General features: G+C 51.5%; 6 protein-coding genes across 6 annotated transcripts; 5 read left to right on the plus strand and 1 right to left on the minus strand.

Annotated features, from left to right (window-relative positions):
• Positions 1 to 11: 11 nt before the first annotated feature.
• Positions 12 to 1,128, minus strand: STEHIDRAFT_122314 (Endoribonuclease L-PSP). Its single transcript, XM_007305365.1, has 4 exons — positions 784 to 1,128; positions 615 to 712; positions 378 to 509; positions 12 to 267 (listed from the first exon to the last, which is right to left on the minus strand). The coding sequence occupies exons 1-4, from the start codon at positions 833 to 835 to the stop codon at positions 157 to 159; spliced, it is 393 nt and encodes a 130-aa protein (XP_007305427.1). The 5' UTR covers positions 836 to 1,128; the 3' UTR covers positions 12 to 156.
• Positions 1,129 to 1,918: 790 nt separating this feature from the next.
• Positions 1,919 to 3,341, plus strand: STEHIDRAFT_122315 (uncharacterized protein). Its single transcript, XM_007305366.1, has one exon. It carries the CDS (start codon positions 1,955 to 1,957, stop codon positions 3,194 to 3,196), a length of 1,242 nt encoding a protein of 413 aa, XP_007305428.1. The 5' UTR covers positions 1,919 to 1,954; the 3' UTR covers positions 3,197 to 3,341.
• Positions 3,342 to 3,663: 322 nt separating this feature from the next.
• STEHIDRAFT_111943 (uncharacterized protein) lies at positions 3,664 to 4,833 on the plus strand (the record flags this gene model as incomplete). The annotated part of the gene is made up of 1 exon (XM_007305367.1): positions 3,664 to 4,833. The coding sequence occupies one exon, from the start codon at positions 3,664 to 3,666 to the stop codon at positions 4,831 to 4,833; it is 1,170 nt and encodes a 389-aa protein (XP_007305429.1).
• A 642-nt stretch (positions 4,834 to 5,475) lies between these two features.
• Positions 5,476 to 8,630, plus strand: STEHIDRAFT_169312 (alpha/beta-hydrolase; the record flags this gene model as incomplete). The annotated part of the gene is made up of 15 exons (XM_007305368.1): positions 5,476 to 6,051; positions 6,130 to 6,233; positions 6,307 to 6,365; positions 6,428 to 6,482; positions 6,544 to 6,672; positions 6,741 to 6,842; positions 6,913 to 6,934; positions 7,012 to 7,083; positions 7,148 to 7,229; positions 7,294 to 7,504; positions 7,585 to 7,874; positions 7,955 to 7,962; positions 8,055 to 8,181; positions 8,478 to 8,499; positions 8,580 to 8,630. The coding sequence occupies exons 1-15, from the start codon at positions 5,835 to 5,837 to the stop codon at positions 8,628 to 8,630; spliced, it is 1,551 nt and encodes a 516-aa protein (XP_007305430.1). The 5' UTR covers positions 5,476 to 5,834.
• Positions 8,631 to 9,189: 559 nt separating this feature from the next.
• On the plus strand, positions 9,190 to 9,726 carry STEHIDRAFT_157985 (uncharacterized protein; the record flags this gene model as incomplete). The annotated part of the gene is made up of 2 exons (XM_007305369.1): positions 9,190 to 9,220; positions 9,287 to 9,726. 2 exons carry the CDS (start codon positions 9,190 to 9,192, stop codon positions 9,724 to 9,726), a joined length of 471 nt encoding a protein of 156 aa, XP_007305431.1.
• An 801-nt stretch (positions 9,727 to 10,527) lies between these two features.
• On the plus strand, positions 10,528 to 11,411 carry STEHIDRAFT_59958 (RNA-binding domain-containing protein; the record flags this gene model as incomplete). Its single annotated transcript, XM_007305186.1, has 3 exons — positions 10,528 to 10,570; positions 10,722 to 10,882; positions 11,067 to 11,411. Coding segments are annotated over 3 exons (549 nt in total), but the record flags the coding sequence as incomplete, so codon positions are not given.
• Between the last annotated feature and the right edge of the window lie 957 nt (positions 11,412 to 12,368).

Raw genomic sequence — 12,368 nt, forward strand, 5'->3', positions numbered from 1 at the left:
AGATGCTACCCGGAGAAAAACCTTGCTGTTAGTGCGACATGGTAAAACATACAATTTCTGCAAGTTCTCTCTGAGTCGCCACCTTACAACCAGGCTCTTTGTCGACCTTCTCGCACTCCAGCATCATCGCCAACTTGCTAGGCCGTTCACCAACTTTTAAATCGCTCCTGGTATCTCAGCGACGCATTCGATCTCGACTAGAGCCCCGAGTGGCAGAGTCTTTACGCCTACACAGCTTCGTGCAGGCATCTTGTCTTTCGCAAAGAACTGCCACAAGTCATGAGCAGCTGCTCCAAACAACCGAGAACAATGCCGGAGGAAGAGCACGGTGTGTGATGATAGTTGAAGGTCAGAAGTTGTAGGAGCAGGAGACGCACCTCAACGTAAATCTCGTTCATCGGGCCAAAATCTCTGTCCATCTCTCGCATGTAGAGGTTCGCTTTGACGACATGTTCGAGTCCGGATCCGGCGGCTTTCAGGACTTTGGACATGTTTTCTAGGGCGGCACGCTGTTTATTGATGTCCGTTGAACGAGAATTCAGAGGGATTCGTGTGAGTGATCAGTCATGGTCTCAAAGCTTTGAAACAACAATGGAAAGAGAGGAGATATGTACGATCTCAGCTTGTACGCCTCCTTCCACGATCTTGAAATCCTTTGTACAGCCAATGTTGCCAGAGACGTAGACATAGCCGCGCGATATCGTAGCTTGAGCTAATAAATACCAGGTTAAGTGTGAGCCAAATTCCAAAGAAATTATACAGATAGAGGAGTGCGGTACGTACAGAACGCAGGCAGAGGTGGGACAGCGTCGGGAGTGAACACGAACTCGGGCATGTCGATTGAAATGATCAAGGCGTTGAGGTCAGTCCAGTCGGTATAGTTGAATCACGTCCTTGTATCGAGCAGCAATACGGCTAGGTATTTATGCACTGAAGACTTTCTCCGAGCTTGTAGAACCAGTGAAGTAGAGGCAGGGAAGGATCTGAATCAGTAAGCGCTATTCCGCTCACGGTCACTGTCATCTGGTGATGACCTAGTGGCCGAGGCTGAGTACTAATGTTATCAAGCAGTATTCTGTACCAGTGAAATATTACTGTACGGGCGATGCGCTATCTAATGGCGACAAGTGAATATCATGGACGTCGAGGTTGTTCAAGACCATCACGGTTTGTTCTGAGTTGTTGCAGTTGTGGCGTAGATCGAGTGTGGGAACTGTGGCTCTCTGGCTGGCCATGGTTCAGTCTGAGTCCTCGGATCTCCATCATCCCATCATCCAACTGCACTCCTCCGCAAAGAACGCCTTTATGTTCTTACCCTTCAAGAGATGCAATAAACACAATATATATGGACAGCTAGATCGTCGCCACTCATAACATAACGAGTTACAGAACAATCATGCGCGTTCAAGGTCACTTGCATCCTATTTTCGCTCCATAAGCCAGGTCAGTTGATAGGTCAGTCCAATCTCAGCTCTCACAAGATCGTCAAGTGTCCCCGGTCAGGAGCTCATACGAACGTCTTAGAACGGCTGTGCAATCGAGTCGCTATCATAGGTCTGTCTCACATCTTGGGAGACGCTCGTCACAGTCGACCGGGAGTGATCCCATCAGGGGCTCTCACACCTAACGCTTCCAGCATCTCACGGTCAGAGAGGATATATTTATAGGGAGGAGGGCGCCTTTGACCTTGACTTCAACGTTGAACGAACGAACGACGTCTGGAAGGAGACGACGTAGAAAGTCTTGTCGACATCACGAGCTATAAGTCTCAGGAGCCGAGGTATGTCCCGGAACATGCTGCATGACATTAAACCCCTATGCCCCACACTCAGTCGAGCTTGATTCTGACGCTCCACGTACGCTCTAGTAGCGCACCTTTGCGAAGTATATCTACCACCTGTTCATCCCCAACCTCCAAACACCCCCAACTTCTATCCCAAGTTCAACCCCAAACATGACCTCCGACTCGACAGCTCCTTTCCCAGCTCTTCCGAACGAGCTCGTTCATCATATTCTCACCATCAACGCTTTATACTCCAAGCGCGCATGCTCCAGCATAACACTCGTCTCATCATGGGCTCGAGAACTTGTGCTGCCCATCTTATGGGAGGACGTGAAGATCGACACTTTTGATCAGGCGGAGGTGATACAGCATGTGGCGTCGCACTGCAAAGTCATAGCAAAGTCAAGGGAAGCAAGCGATGACGAATCAGAAAGGAGAAAGCAGAACTGCCCATTAGCGTTCGTCCGGAGACTATGGATATCCACGACCGTCGCCAATTCGAAATTCGGCGCAGGGTTCGACAACACTTTCTTCGCTCAATGCCACAGTCTTCGCGACATCACCCTCCCCAGCACACTCCTACCTTCCCTTTCCTCCCTCCCTCTCCTCTCTACTCCCACCTCGGTTGCGTACGCCTCATCTCAATCAGACTTTCGCATCACGCTGCTCGGCGGCGGACTTGAATCACCGAACCCTTCCGCTGGCTTCACTGCAGCCACGTTTATGCACGTCCTCAACCGCGTACCTACCAGACCAGCGTCCATCTTAAGTTCAATAACCCACCTACATCTCCTCACATACCCCCTCCTCTCGCTCTTCCTCTCCGAATCCGGCGCTCTTCTCAGTCAGATGCCAGCCCTGACACACCTCACGATCCCATTCTCGCCTTCCGATATGTGTAAGAGGGCGGTGGAGGTGGTGGTCCGAGAGGTCAAACAGCTGGAGGTGCTTGTCTGCGCGATACGCACAGAAGAGTTCGGAAGGACGGTAGAGAGTAGGATAGGTAGAAATGGTGCGATTTGGAGAGTGGCGATGACCCCGAGGATTGTGGACTCCGTCAAAGCCCTCCGGAAACGTGTTCTCAGAACGGACGGGATGGGGAAGAGAAGGGAGGTGGTATATTGGGCGAGCTTTGAACCCGCTCTATTTGAGGCCGATTGGACGCAGCATGGGCGACGAGACATTTGGAGCAGGGCGATGAGAGAGGTTCAAGAGGCTGAGGCAGCGGAAGCAGAGGAGAAAGCCCGAGTGTCGGTGGTAGATGGGGATACGAAAGGCAAGGGCAAGCGAGTATGGGTGGATGGGATGTATAACGAAGAAGCCACGGTGGAGGTTGTGGATGTGGAAGACGGTGATAGCGAGGACGCGTGCACTCTGGGAGCAGAACAGAGATACCCCGAGCTGGCCATGTGAAGAAGCATACGAGGTAGGCTTTGAGTACTGAGGTTGTATTTATCTGTTTTTTTTTTCGGTGCTGCGGGAATGTACTATTCTCCTCCGCCATTCACTACTAGCTGTTTGAATGTGCCCTCCTTTCGGTACTCCGTATTCTGTATTTCCGTCATTGTACTCGTACCTGCACATATTATTTATCTTCGTCTCCCCGTGGGCTGAAGAAAAATGTGATACATACTCATACGAGTGCATCCTACTCTGAACCTTTCTTTGGCAGGCTTTCAACGTTCAACGCTCAACCCAAGCAGATGATGAAAGAATGAACTTTTTCTTCGCCGCCACACGGTATCTTCCCCAGTGGCGTCGCGGCATCGCTCGATCAGTTTTCCTTCTATGTAGTCGTCGAACACCTGTGTCTTTCTCTCATGTTTTGCTTGCAGATTCCCTCTACTTACTGAGTTACGCGCACTCAACTGATACCAAGCATGGTCCTCGACCCGACAGCACCTTTCCCAGTTCTTCCGAATGAGCTTGTTCAACAGATCCTGACTATATACGCCTCATCTTCGAAATCGTCCTGTCTCGATGCGACACTCATCGCTTCCTGGACCAGACACTTGGTTCTGCCTATTCTGTGGGAGGACGTGACGATCGTGACTCCTGCTCAGGCCGACGCGATACAGCTTGTGGCGTCGCGCTACAAACACTTGACAAAATCTTCAGACGTAGAAACGTCCGATAACGAGGGAGCAAGGCCCAAGGCCAGCTCCCCGTTATCCTTCATCCGAAGGCTCTGCATCTCTACCGCCATCGCTGCCTCCGATGCCAGCACAGGTGTCGATGCCTCATTCTTGTCTCAGTGCAACGACTTGCGGGATATCGCCCTCCCAAGCAAACTCTTACCCTCCCTCTCTTATATCCCTTTCATAACACCTCCCAGCCCGTCTGGACATTCTCTATCACGATCTACATCAGACCTGCACGTGACTGTCCTTGGTGGGGGCTCACAACCGACTTTTGTCCTTGATTTGCTCATGCTATATCGTTTTTCCGCCACACTCCTCGCCGCCCCCATATCATCACCAAGTCCGAACACGCCATCCTCTCCTATTTTTCGCCATATAACTCATCTACAAATCCTACGTATCAACATTTTCTCATCCTTCCTAAAGGGTACTATCCACGGCTCTGGCTCCGTCTCCGGCTCTCTCTTCAGGGAGATGAAAGCTCTTACACACCTTGCGGTTCCGTTGCCCGTTCCGAAGACTTGCGCGAGGGTGGTGGTGGAAGAGGTCAAATTGCTGGAGATGCTCGTTTGTACTACCTTCGGTGTGGATGGACTGGATAGAGCGACGAACCCTGGAAGGATCGAAACCATCAAGGAGCTCCGAGAACAAATCCTCAAGAGCGTTGAGGGACCAGATGGGGTGGAGATGAGGAAAGAAGTGATATATTGGGCGAGTGTTGATCCCTTCAAACTCGAGGATGAGTTGATGCGGCCTACTTATGAAAGGGAAGAAAGGGAAGATATATGGACGAGGGCAAGGAGAGAGGTCCGAGAGGCTGAGATTGTGGAGGCGGAGGCGGAGACTCAGGGAAACGGGAAAGAAAGCTCCAGTCGATTTGGTAGACGCGGATGCGGAATAGGAGAATAATATCACCTTTACAAGCGCCGCGTCGACTGCAATGTATATGAGGACGGGGGTGGTCGTGTAACTTGTGGACAGCGATGGTGACGGCGAGGATGCGCAATGTACACCTGAAGAAGAGTAGTGGTTGGGTGCCACTGGGACTCTAAGGAGGAAAACCCTAGTATGCATTTATCACTCGTGTATGTTGCTGTGGGAGTTTGGGGTATGCTTTCCGTTTCCTACAATTATCCTTCGCTGGTTTATTCTCCCCGTACGACAGAGTTAGAAACATATCTGTAGGCCGCCGTGTCGATTCTGAGCCGGTGAATTTGGGGTTAGGGGCACCATGACAGGTCCGTGGCTGAATCTGGCCAAACTCAACTCACGGATACTACTCGCAAGGTAAGTACTCGAGTTGAACTCGACTCGTTATGTATAGGGACTCATAATAGCTCGCGATCTTCGCGCGCATTCTCATTGACATATGTAGGTATAAGATCGACTTGGAAATGAGCAAGGCTGACATTCTACTAGATTTACCACGTCTAGTACAAAGATGTTCCCTTCAAATTGTCACAGAAACTTCATTCGCTTGTCACTCATCCCTGGCCCGGAGTTTACGAACGCCCACCAACAATTGCACCCTTCAACTCTGTCTCTCGTCATGCGATAAAGAAATCCATATCCCTCATCCTCTCGCCGCCTCTCGAGCACATGGTCATTGCTCCTTATATACTTGCTCTGTCCCAGTCTGTCGTCGCCTTCCCAGGTACTCGCTCCCAATTATGGGTATCGAGGAGACACGTATGGTCATGGTGCGAACAGGTACAGATGCTTCCAGATATACCTGTTCGATGGGCGGGAGATGCAGCCCACTGTGATCCCGAAATATCGCACGCTTTCGCCGGGGTGCTATTGTCCGCTGCCGGCGAAGCACGTCGACGATAACTCCGTATAAAGGGTTCCTCACCAATACCACGTCAGTGAACACATCGCTCAGTCTTTTGTCTTGTCACGGCTACACCATGGCGCGAAATGTCATACTGGGGCTGTTCTTGGCTGCATTCGCTTTCTCAACGACTTTCACGAGTGCGAGGGATACGTCGCCGGCTGCGCTGAGGGCGAAACACGCCAAAGCATTCGAGAGGCAGGCGACGGCATTGAGGCGCGATGGCGAGTTCGAGAAGAGGGCATCTGGACCGAACATCAAGAACATAACGTTCGCAAATCCGAAGGCTTCAGGTGCGTCACCGTATCAACTATGTCTTGATGTTGATCGAGACTGACGAGGAAGCCGTCGTGTGACCGTCGTTGTCGCAGAGTTCTGGGTCAACGGAAGCTCTATTCCACTTGTTGACTTTGATGTAGGAGATTCGTGGGCTGGCCTGTTGCCAATCAGTAATGCCACGGACGAAACTAGACAGGTATGGGTGTTTTAAGTTGGTCCTGCGATAATAATAGGGCTTGCGCTGACAGCAGCGGCTGTGCTCGACGCAGTTGTTCTTTTGGTTCTTCCCTCCAGGTCCTGAAGGAAGTCTGGACGACTTAATCTTCTGGTGCGTTGACCCTTTTCCTCGGACTACGGAGTCTTTTGTCCTTGCTGATATCAGCCGAATAGGACCAACGGAGGTCCTGGATGTTCGTCTCTCGAAGGATCTTTCCAAGAGAACGGGGTACGTTTTCGAGCCTCCTTCCTTGGAGAAATATATTTCTCGATGCTGATGCCGTGTCCAGCCATTCACTCAATCCTGGGGCCAAGCCAAACCTACCGTCAACGACCGAAGCTGGACGAACCTTTCAAGCATTCTATTCGTCGAGCAACCCGTGGGAACCGGTTTTAGTCAGGGAACTCCAACCGCTCGAGTGCGTCTCGCTGCATCTCACCTCGTCACCTAATTTATGCTGATGTCGTGTATCATGCTATACAATAGGATGAGAATGACGTCGCGGAACAACTTGTCGGGTTCTTCCAACAGTTCCTAGAGGTGTTCAGCGAGCTGAAAGGGAAGAACTTTTACCTTTCTGGTGAAAGCGTGCGTTTGTTTCCATTTTCTATCCTCCGCATCTAGTTGACGTCCGGACTTTGATTGACTTTGCGCCTAGTATGCGGGGATGTACGTTCCTTGTGAGTGTCACGATGTCGAATACTTCAGTGGAACTCTAGCGTTTGTGTGTGGCGGTGGCGCTGATGGCTTTGACCAGATATCGCGAACTTCATCTACGAGAATGAAGGGATGCTAGACCTGAACTTACAGGGTTTCTGGATCTCTGATCGTGAGGAACACAAATTTATTTCGCTTTTGGAACGGACAGCTCTAATGCTACGACTGTTCACTAGCCGTCATAGGGTGGGACGTGGTCCAGACACAAATCCCTGCCGTGGACTTCGTGCACAAATATGAGCATGTTTTTGCTTTCAGGTACGTGGCTGCCTTTACTCACTTTACTCGCTTGCTGAGTTTTTTTATGGTGTGCGGAACTTAGTCAAAGTTTCATGTCACAACTGGATGCCACAGCCGCAAGCTGCAACTACACCGGATATGTCGACAAATTCGTCACTTTCCCTCCGAGCGGGCCTCTTCCCCTCCCTGGAACGTCTACGGAAGCAAACCGTGGTTGTGACGTCTGGGATATGATCTTCGACGAGGCGGTAAACATCAATCCGGCGTTCAACATCTACAGGATCTTCGACACTGTGAGTCCTCGTACTACGACCTCCAGGCTATCATGACGCCTGCTGCTGATAAACGTTCGATTATCCTTCCAATCACATAGTTCCCTATTCTATGGGACGTCCTCGGCTTCCCAGGCTCGTTCCCACAAGCTCAGACCCTCCCGCTCTACTTCGACCGTACCGATGTCAAAGAAGCGATTCACGCCCCAACGAACGTGAGCTGGTCCGAGTGCGGCGACGTTAATGTCTTCCCGCACGGCGATGCTTCCTTGCCTCCCGCTGTCAATGGTATCCTTGCAAATGCCATTGAGAAGAGCAATCGGAGTGTAGTTGTGCACGGGCTGGCAGACTTCATCCTAATTGCAGAGGGAGCAAGGATTGCGCTTCAAAAGTGAGCGATCTACTCTCCTCGGATAATGCTCTGTGAATTGACAACATTTTTACTACATCTTCGCGGCTTCCCTCTCGCAGCATGACTTGTGAGTGTCTCAGCGCCTCTTCTTCATTGCATTGCTGTCCATGTGAGGCCGCTTTGGCGCTGATAGGATCGGCTACGTTGTTTGATTCACAGGGAACGGGTTACAAGGTTTCCAAACCCCCATCGCTAACGATTCTTTCGTCGTCGACGGCGTCTCGCTCGGCAATACACACACGGAGCGCGGGTTGACTTACTACGAAGTAGTCCTTAGTGGCCACATGTACGTCTCTATTTTTCTTGATATCTCCTCTGAGATCCTTCCATGCTATGTGGTTTTTATTTGTACTGCATTCCTTGCAACAAGGCGCTCGTTTTTGCTCTTATGGCGACTTTACGAGTCTTATTATTATCTCGGGTTGCGCTCATTCTGCGCCTTTCTGCGCTCCTAACGGTTCACCGTGACGCCCACGCCCATGTTCTTGTTCCCCATCCGAGCGATATTCATTCATGTGTCGTGTTTCTTGTGGAGATTTACTGATGCAACGTCTGTTCCTGGAAACCTTCTCGACTATCCAGGATCCCGCAGTTCTCACCAGTTGTAAGTTCCATTGTGACTGGACTTTAAATTATAAGATATCTGACGCTTCAAACCACTTTTTTTTCATGTGCCTATTACAGGCAGCATTCCAGATCATGCAGTTCCTCATGGGGTTCAGAGATAGCCCATGATGCACGGGTAACGCGTAGGAGCGGGGTTTTATTGCTATACATACATGCGGGGCTGCGATAGACACGCCGAGAGGCGCTTGAGAATGTCGTTTTACCCACACTAGCCCGTGTAGGCTCAATTGATGTCATAAAGCTACAATTAGCATCCAGAGGTGATGGTACGGAAGGTTCTACTGGACACTCCCAGTCTCCCACTGTGGAAACTTTGGATGCACCGACCGATATTTTTTCAGTTTACAATGCTGGAAAATCGTTGCTCCCTACTCAATTTAAAAAACGCCTGTGCAGGGCCCAACTTTAGTTCATGAAAGGGTAGGATCAAAGGCATCAACCCGCCGAGGCGCCTAAGATTGACTTCGTGGAGGAATGGGCCACACGATCTTCTTCTTAGCCGCCACCGAATGCGCGAAGCGGGTCCGGAAATACGGCGCAATACGCCTAAAAGGCGCCAGGCTATGAGTCATGCCCAAATGCGGTATCGTGGGAGAGCTGTGCCGGAACAGAAAATGGAGGGTCGACGGCACGAAAGCGCCAACTCACCTCTTTCCTCTTGACCACCATGTCTGACCTCGACGCCGACCTCTACGCTGGTGCGTGTATTGCTCCTGTCGATGTTCTGCTTATTTGCTGACATTTTTGCATGGTCTCGTGGTTAGACTTGTACGGAAATGACGATGGAGACGTCTCTGGTGCCGCAGGACCTGTAAAAGAGGAGCCGAAGGACATTGCGCCTTCTACACTGACTGGCGAGCCCCCGATATCGGTCAAAACAGAAGCCACAGAGCCACCAGAGAAAAGCCATACGCCGAAAGTTGAGGATGCATCGCCTGTCGCGTTAACAAACGCGCCCGCTGCCGCTCCAATATCTACTTCCACACAACCAGCGCCTTCCACACCCCAACATATTGCCACATACACCCACGATGAAAAACCTCAAATTGTGCAACCGATGCAACACATCCAAACATACGAGGACTCGAATGGAGATGAGTTTCGTGAACCGGTTTTTCCTGCGACTTCGAACGGAGGAAATCTCCAGCAGATGGGTGCTCAGCAACGGTCCATTAGGCCGTCAGAAATGAAGGATGAAGGGTGAGTTTTTGTGTACAAGTCACGGACTGACATTCGACTTTGGCCTATCCGTTCGGAGCCCCTTTGGCTCTGCCCTTATGTTGCGCTTCGACGATATTTGGTGGTCTGTCGCTACACCATCGCCACACTGGTGCTGCCGTTCTTCCACGCTATCCCGTAACATCTGGGCAGTGTGTTTCTGTTCCTTGTTGCCATTCTTTTGATTTGATCACAGGTTTTCCCATGCTCTACGCGGAGATATCGGCGTACAAGATGTCTATCCAGCGGTGGCGAAGCGTATTTGGCGAGGGAGGACACAACGGATGAGGCAGAGCAGAGCATGTAGGATACTCAGCTCCGGCTCGTCGACCGCTAGGACTAGAACTACGCCCGACCTTCACTAGCTCTACCGTCGTTTCACGTCCCGTCTAGGCTAGGCTAGCACTACCTCATGTCGCGTTGCAATGTTGCACAGTATAGTCGTCCCCCATCTATCTCGCTATTTTTTCTCCTCTCTTGTGCTATGACCCCTACATGTTTTAGACTAGGCATACTAATAGCACTTTTTCTTGCTTTTGCTCCACATATTCGATACCCGATGCTCATTTGTGTCGCGTCCCGTCAACTCCATGCAACGTTAACGAACGGACAATCTATCTCGACACCCTATCATCCAACGCGCCTAATGGGAAACTGAAATCGCCGTTCGTTGTCGATCTATCACGACCTAATCGTCCGTCGTCAACTTCTTACGCCGCACGAATCGATATTCGCCGGATGCCGGAACTTATATCTCATTCGTGTCGTGGGTCGGGTTGGTGGGAGCAGGAAGATGTTTGTAGGCGGACTAAACTGGGAGACTTCAGATGGTACATACATCGTCATTTCTTGTATTCCAATCCTGTCCACCGTAACCGTAGCGCTGAAATTCATCTCACCATATTCCTCCACTTCTAACCTTTCTTGACCCTATTTCATGTTCTTTATTTCCTCCACTTTCATCGTCTCGGTTCGTTATAGAGGCACTCCGAGAATACTTCACGCAATTCGGCAAGGTCGACGCGTGCACCATCATGCGCGACTCGGCCGGACGATCAAGGTGCTTTGCGTTCCTCACGTTCGAAGAGGCGGCCTCCGTGAATGCGGTCATGAGCCGGGAACATTTTCTGGATGGAAAGATCGTACGTGGTTCATCCGTCCATTCATCTGCTATCTTTTTTTGCTATCAGTTGGCCCCTTTTCATTTCTTCCTCTTTCGTCCACGCGCTTCAGCGTCCTATTCTTGACTCTGCTTTCCTTTTTCGTCCACGCGGTGCCACACACTGACCGACGTCCACCCTCTTTCGAATCACTCCATGTATGTAGATCGACCCGAAGCGCGCTATCCCGCGGCAGGAACACCAACGGGCCACAAAACTCTTCATAGGCGGCCTCGCGGGCTCCGTGACCTCCGAGTCCATGAGAGAATTCTTCTCTCAATTCGGACGGGTCGTCGATTCGACGGTGATGCTGGATAGGGAGACCGGACGGAGCAAAGGGTTTGGTTTCATTTCTTTTGAGGACACGGATGTGACGCCTTTCCTTGGTTTTGGTATTCTGGAGATCGACGGGAAGTTGGTGCGTATTTTATCGCCTGGGTTATTCCTCCCTCCCACCCGCCACCAGGCCACACCGGAAAAAGCTAACCTTGATTTGTTTTGTACACTATAGATTGACGTGAAACTCGCCCAACCACGCGCCCAACGAGATACCTTCGCCGAAGGGGGCCCTCCGAACCCCACGTCCCAAACGGGCGGTGGAGGCTACAATGAAATGTCCGGAGCTCCCTACGGTGGCGGCGGGAACAATAACTTCAACGCAGGACCTCGCGGCGGCCCCATGGGTCGTGGTGGAATGGGTGGTCCTCCGTTCAACCTAGCAGCCGTTGGTGGTGGTGCACCTACAGGAGCGACAGGAGCTGGAGGAGGAGGCCAAACACCGTTCGATCCTGCGGCTTTAGCTGCGTTGTATAGTAGGATCGCAAGTATGAGTGGAGGGATGGGTATGATGGGTGGTGGAATGGGTATGATGGGAGGTATGGGTGGAGGGATGGGCCCTATGATGGGTGGTCCTGGCATGGGTGGTATGGGCGGGATGGGAGGTAGTGGTGGGATGGGAGGTCCCGGAATGGGTGGCCATGGAATGGGAGGTGGGATGGGACGAGGTATGGGCGGTGGTGGCCCAGGGATGCATGGTGACCCGAGAATGGGAAGGGGTGGCGGGATGATGGCTGCAGGCGGTGCTGGAGGGATTGGGCACCATCACACTCCTACTGGGCCTAGTGGACACGGAGGGATTGGTCCTAATGTGCCCAGGGGTCCGAGAGCGGCGACGGGTGGTGCTGGGCCGCAGAGGACGGGGAGAGGTCAACATAACTATCATCCATATGCTCGGTGAGAAGGCGAAGCGTCGTCAGTCGAGGATGGGCAGATTGAATGCCCCGTCTCCGCGACCACGGTTCTTCTAGATCTGGCTTTCATTTTCATCTTCTCTTTCCTGACCGTCATGGCGTCCATTGCCGCGCCTCTTCTCTCTCAGTTTATATGTTCTTTTGGTCCACACACACAGTCATGTTCCCTCTCTCATTAACCTTTATTGCATTCACTACCTGTAATATAACCGACTCCG

The sequence above is a fragment of the Stereum hirsutum genome (assembly GCF_000264905.1).
Source record: "Stereum hirsutum FP-91666 SS1 unplaced genomic scaffold STEHIscaffold_9, whole genome shotgun sequence".
Taxonomy (NCBI): Eukaryota; Fungi; Basidiomycota; class Agaricomycetes; order Russulales; family Stereaceae; genus Stereum; species Stereum hirsutum.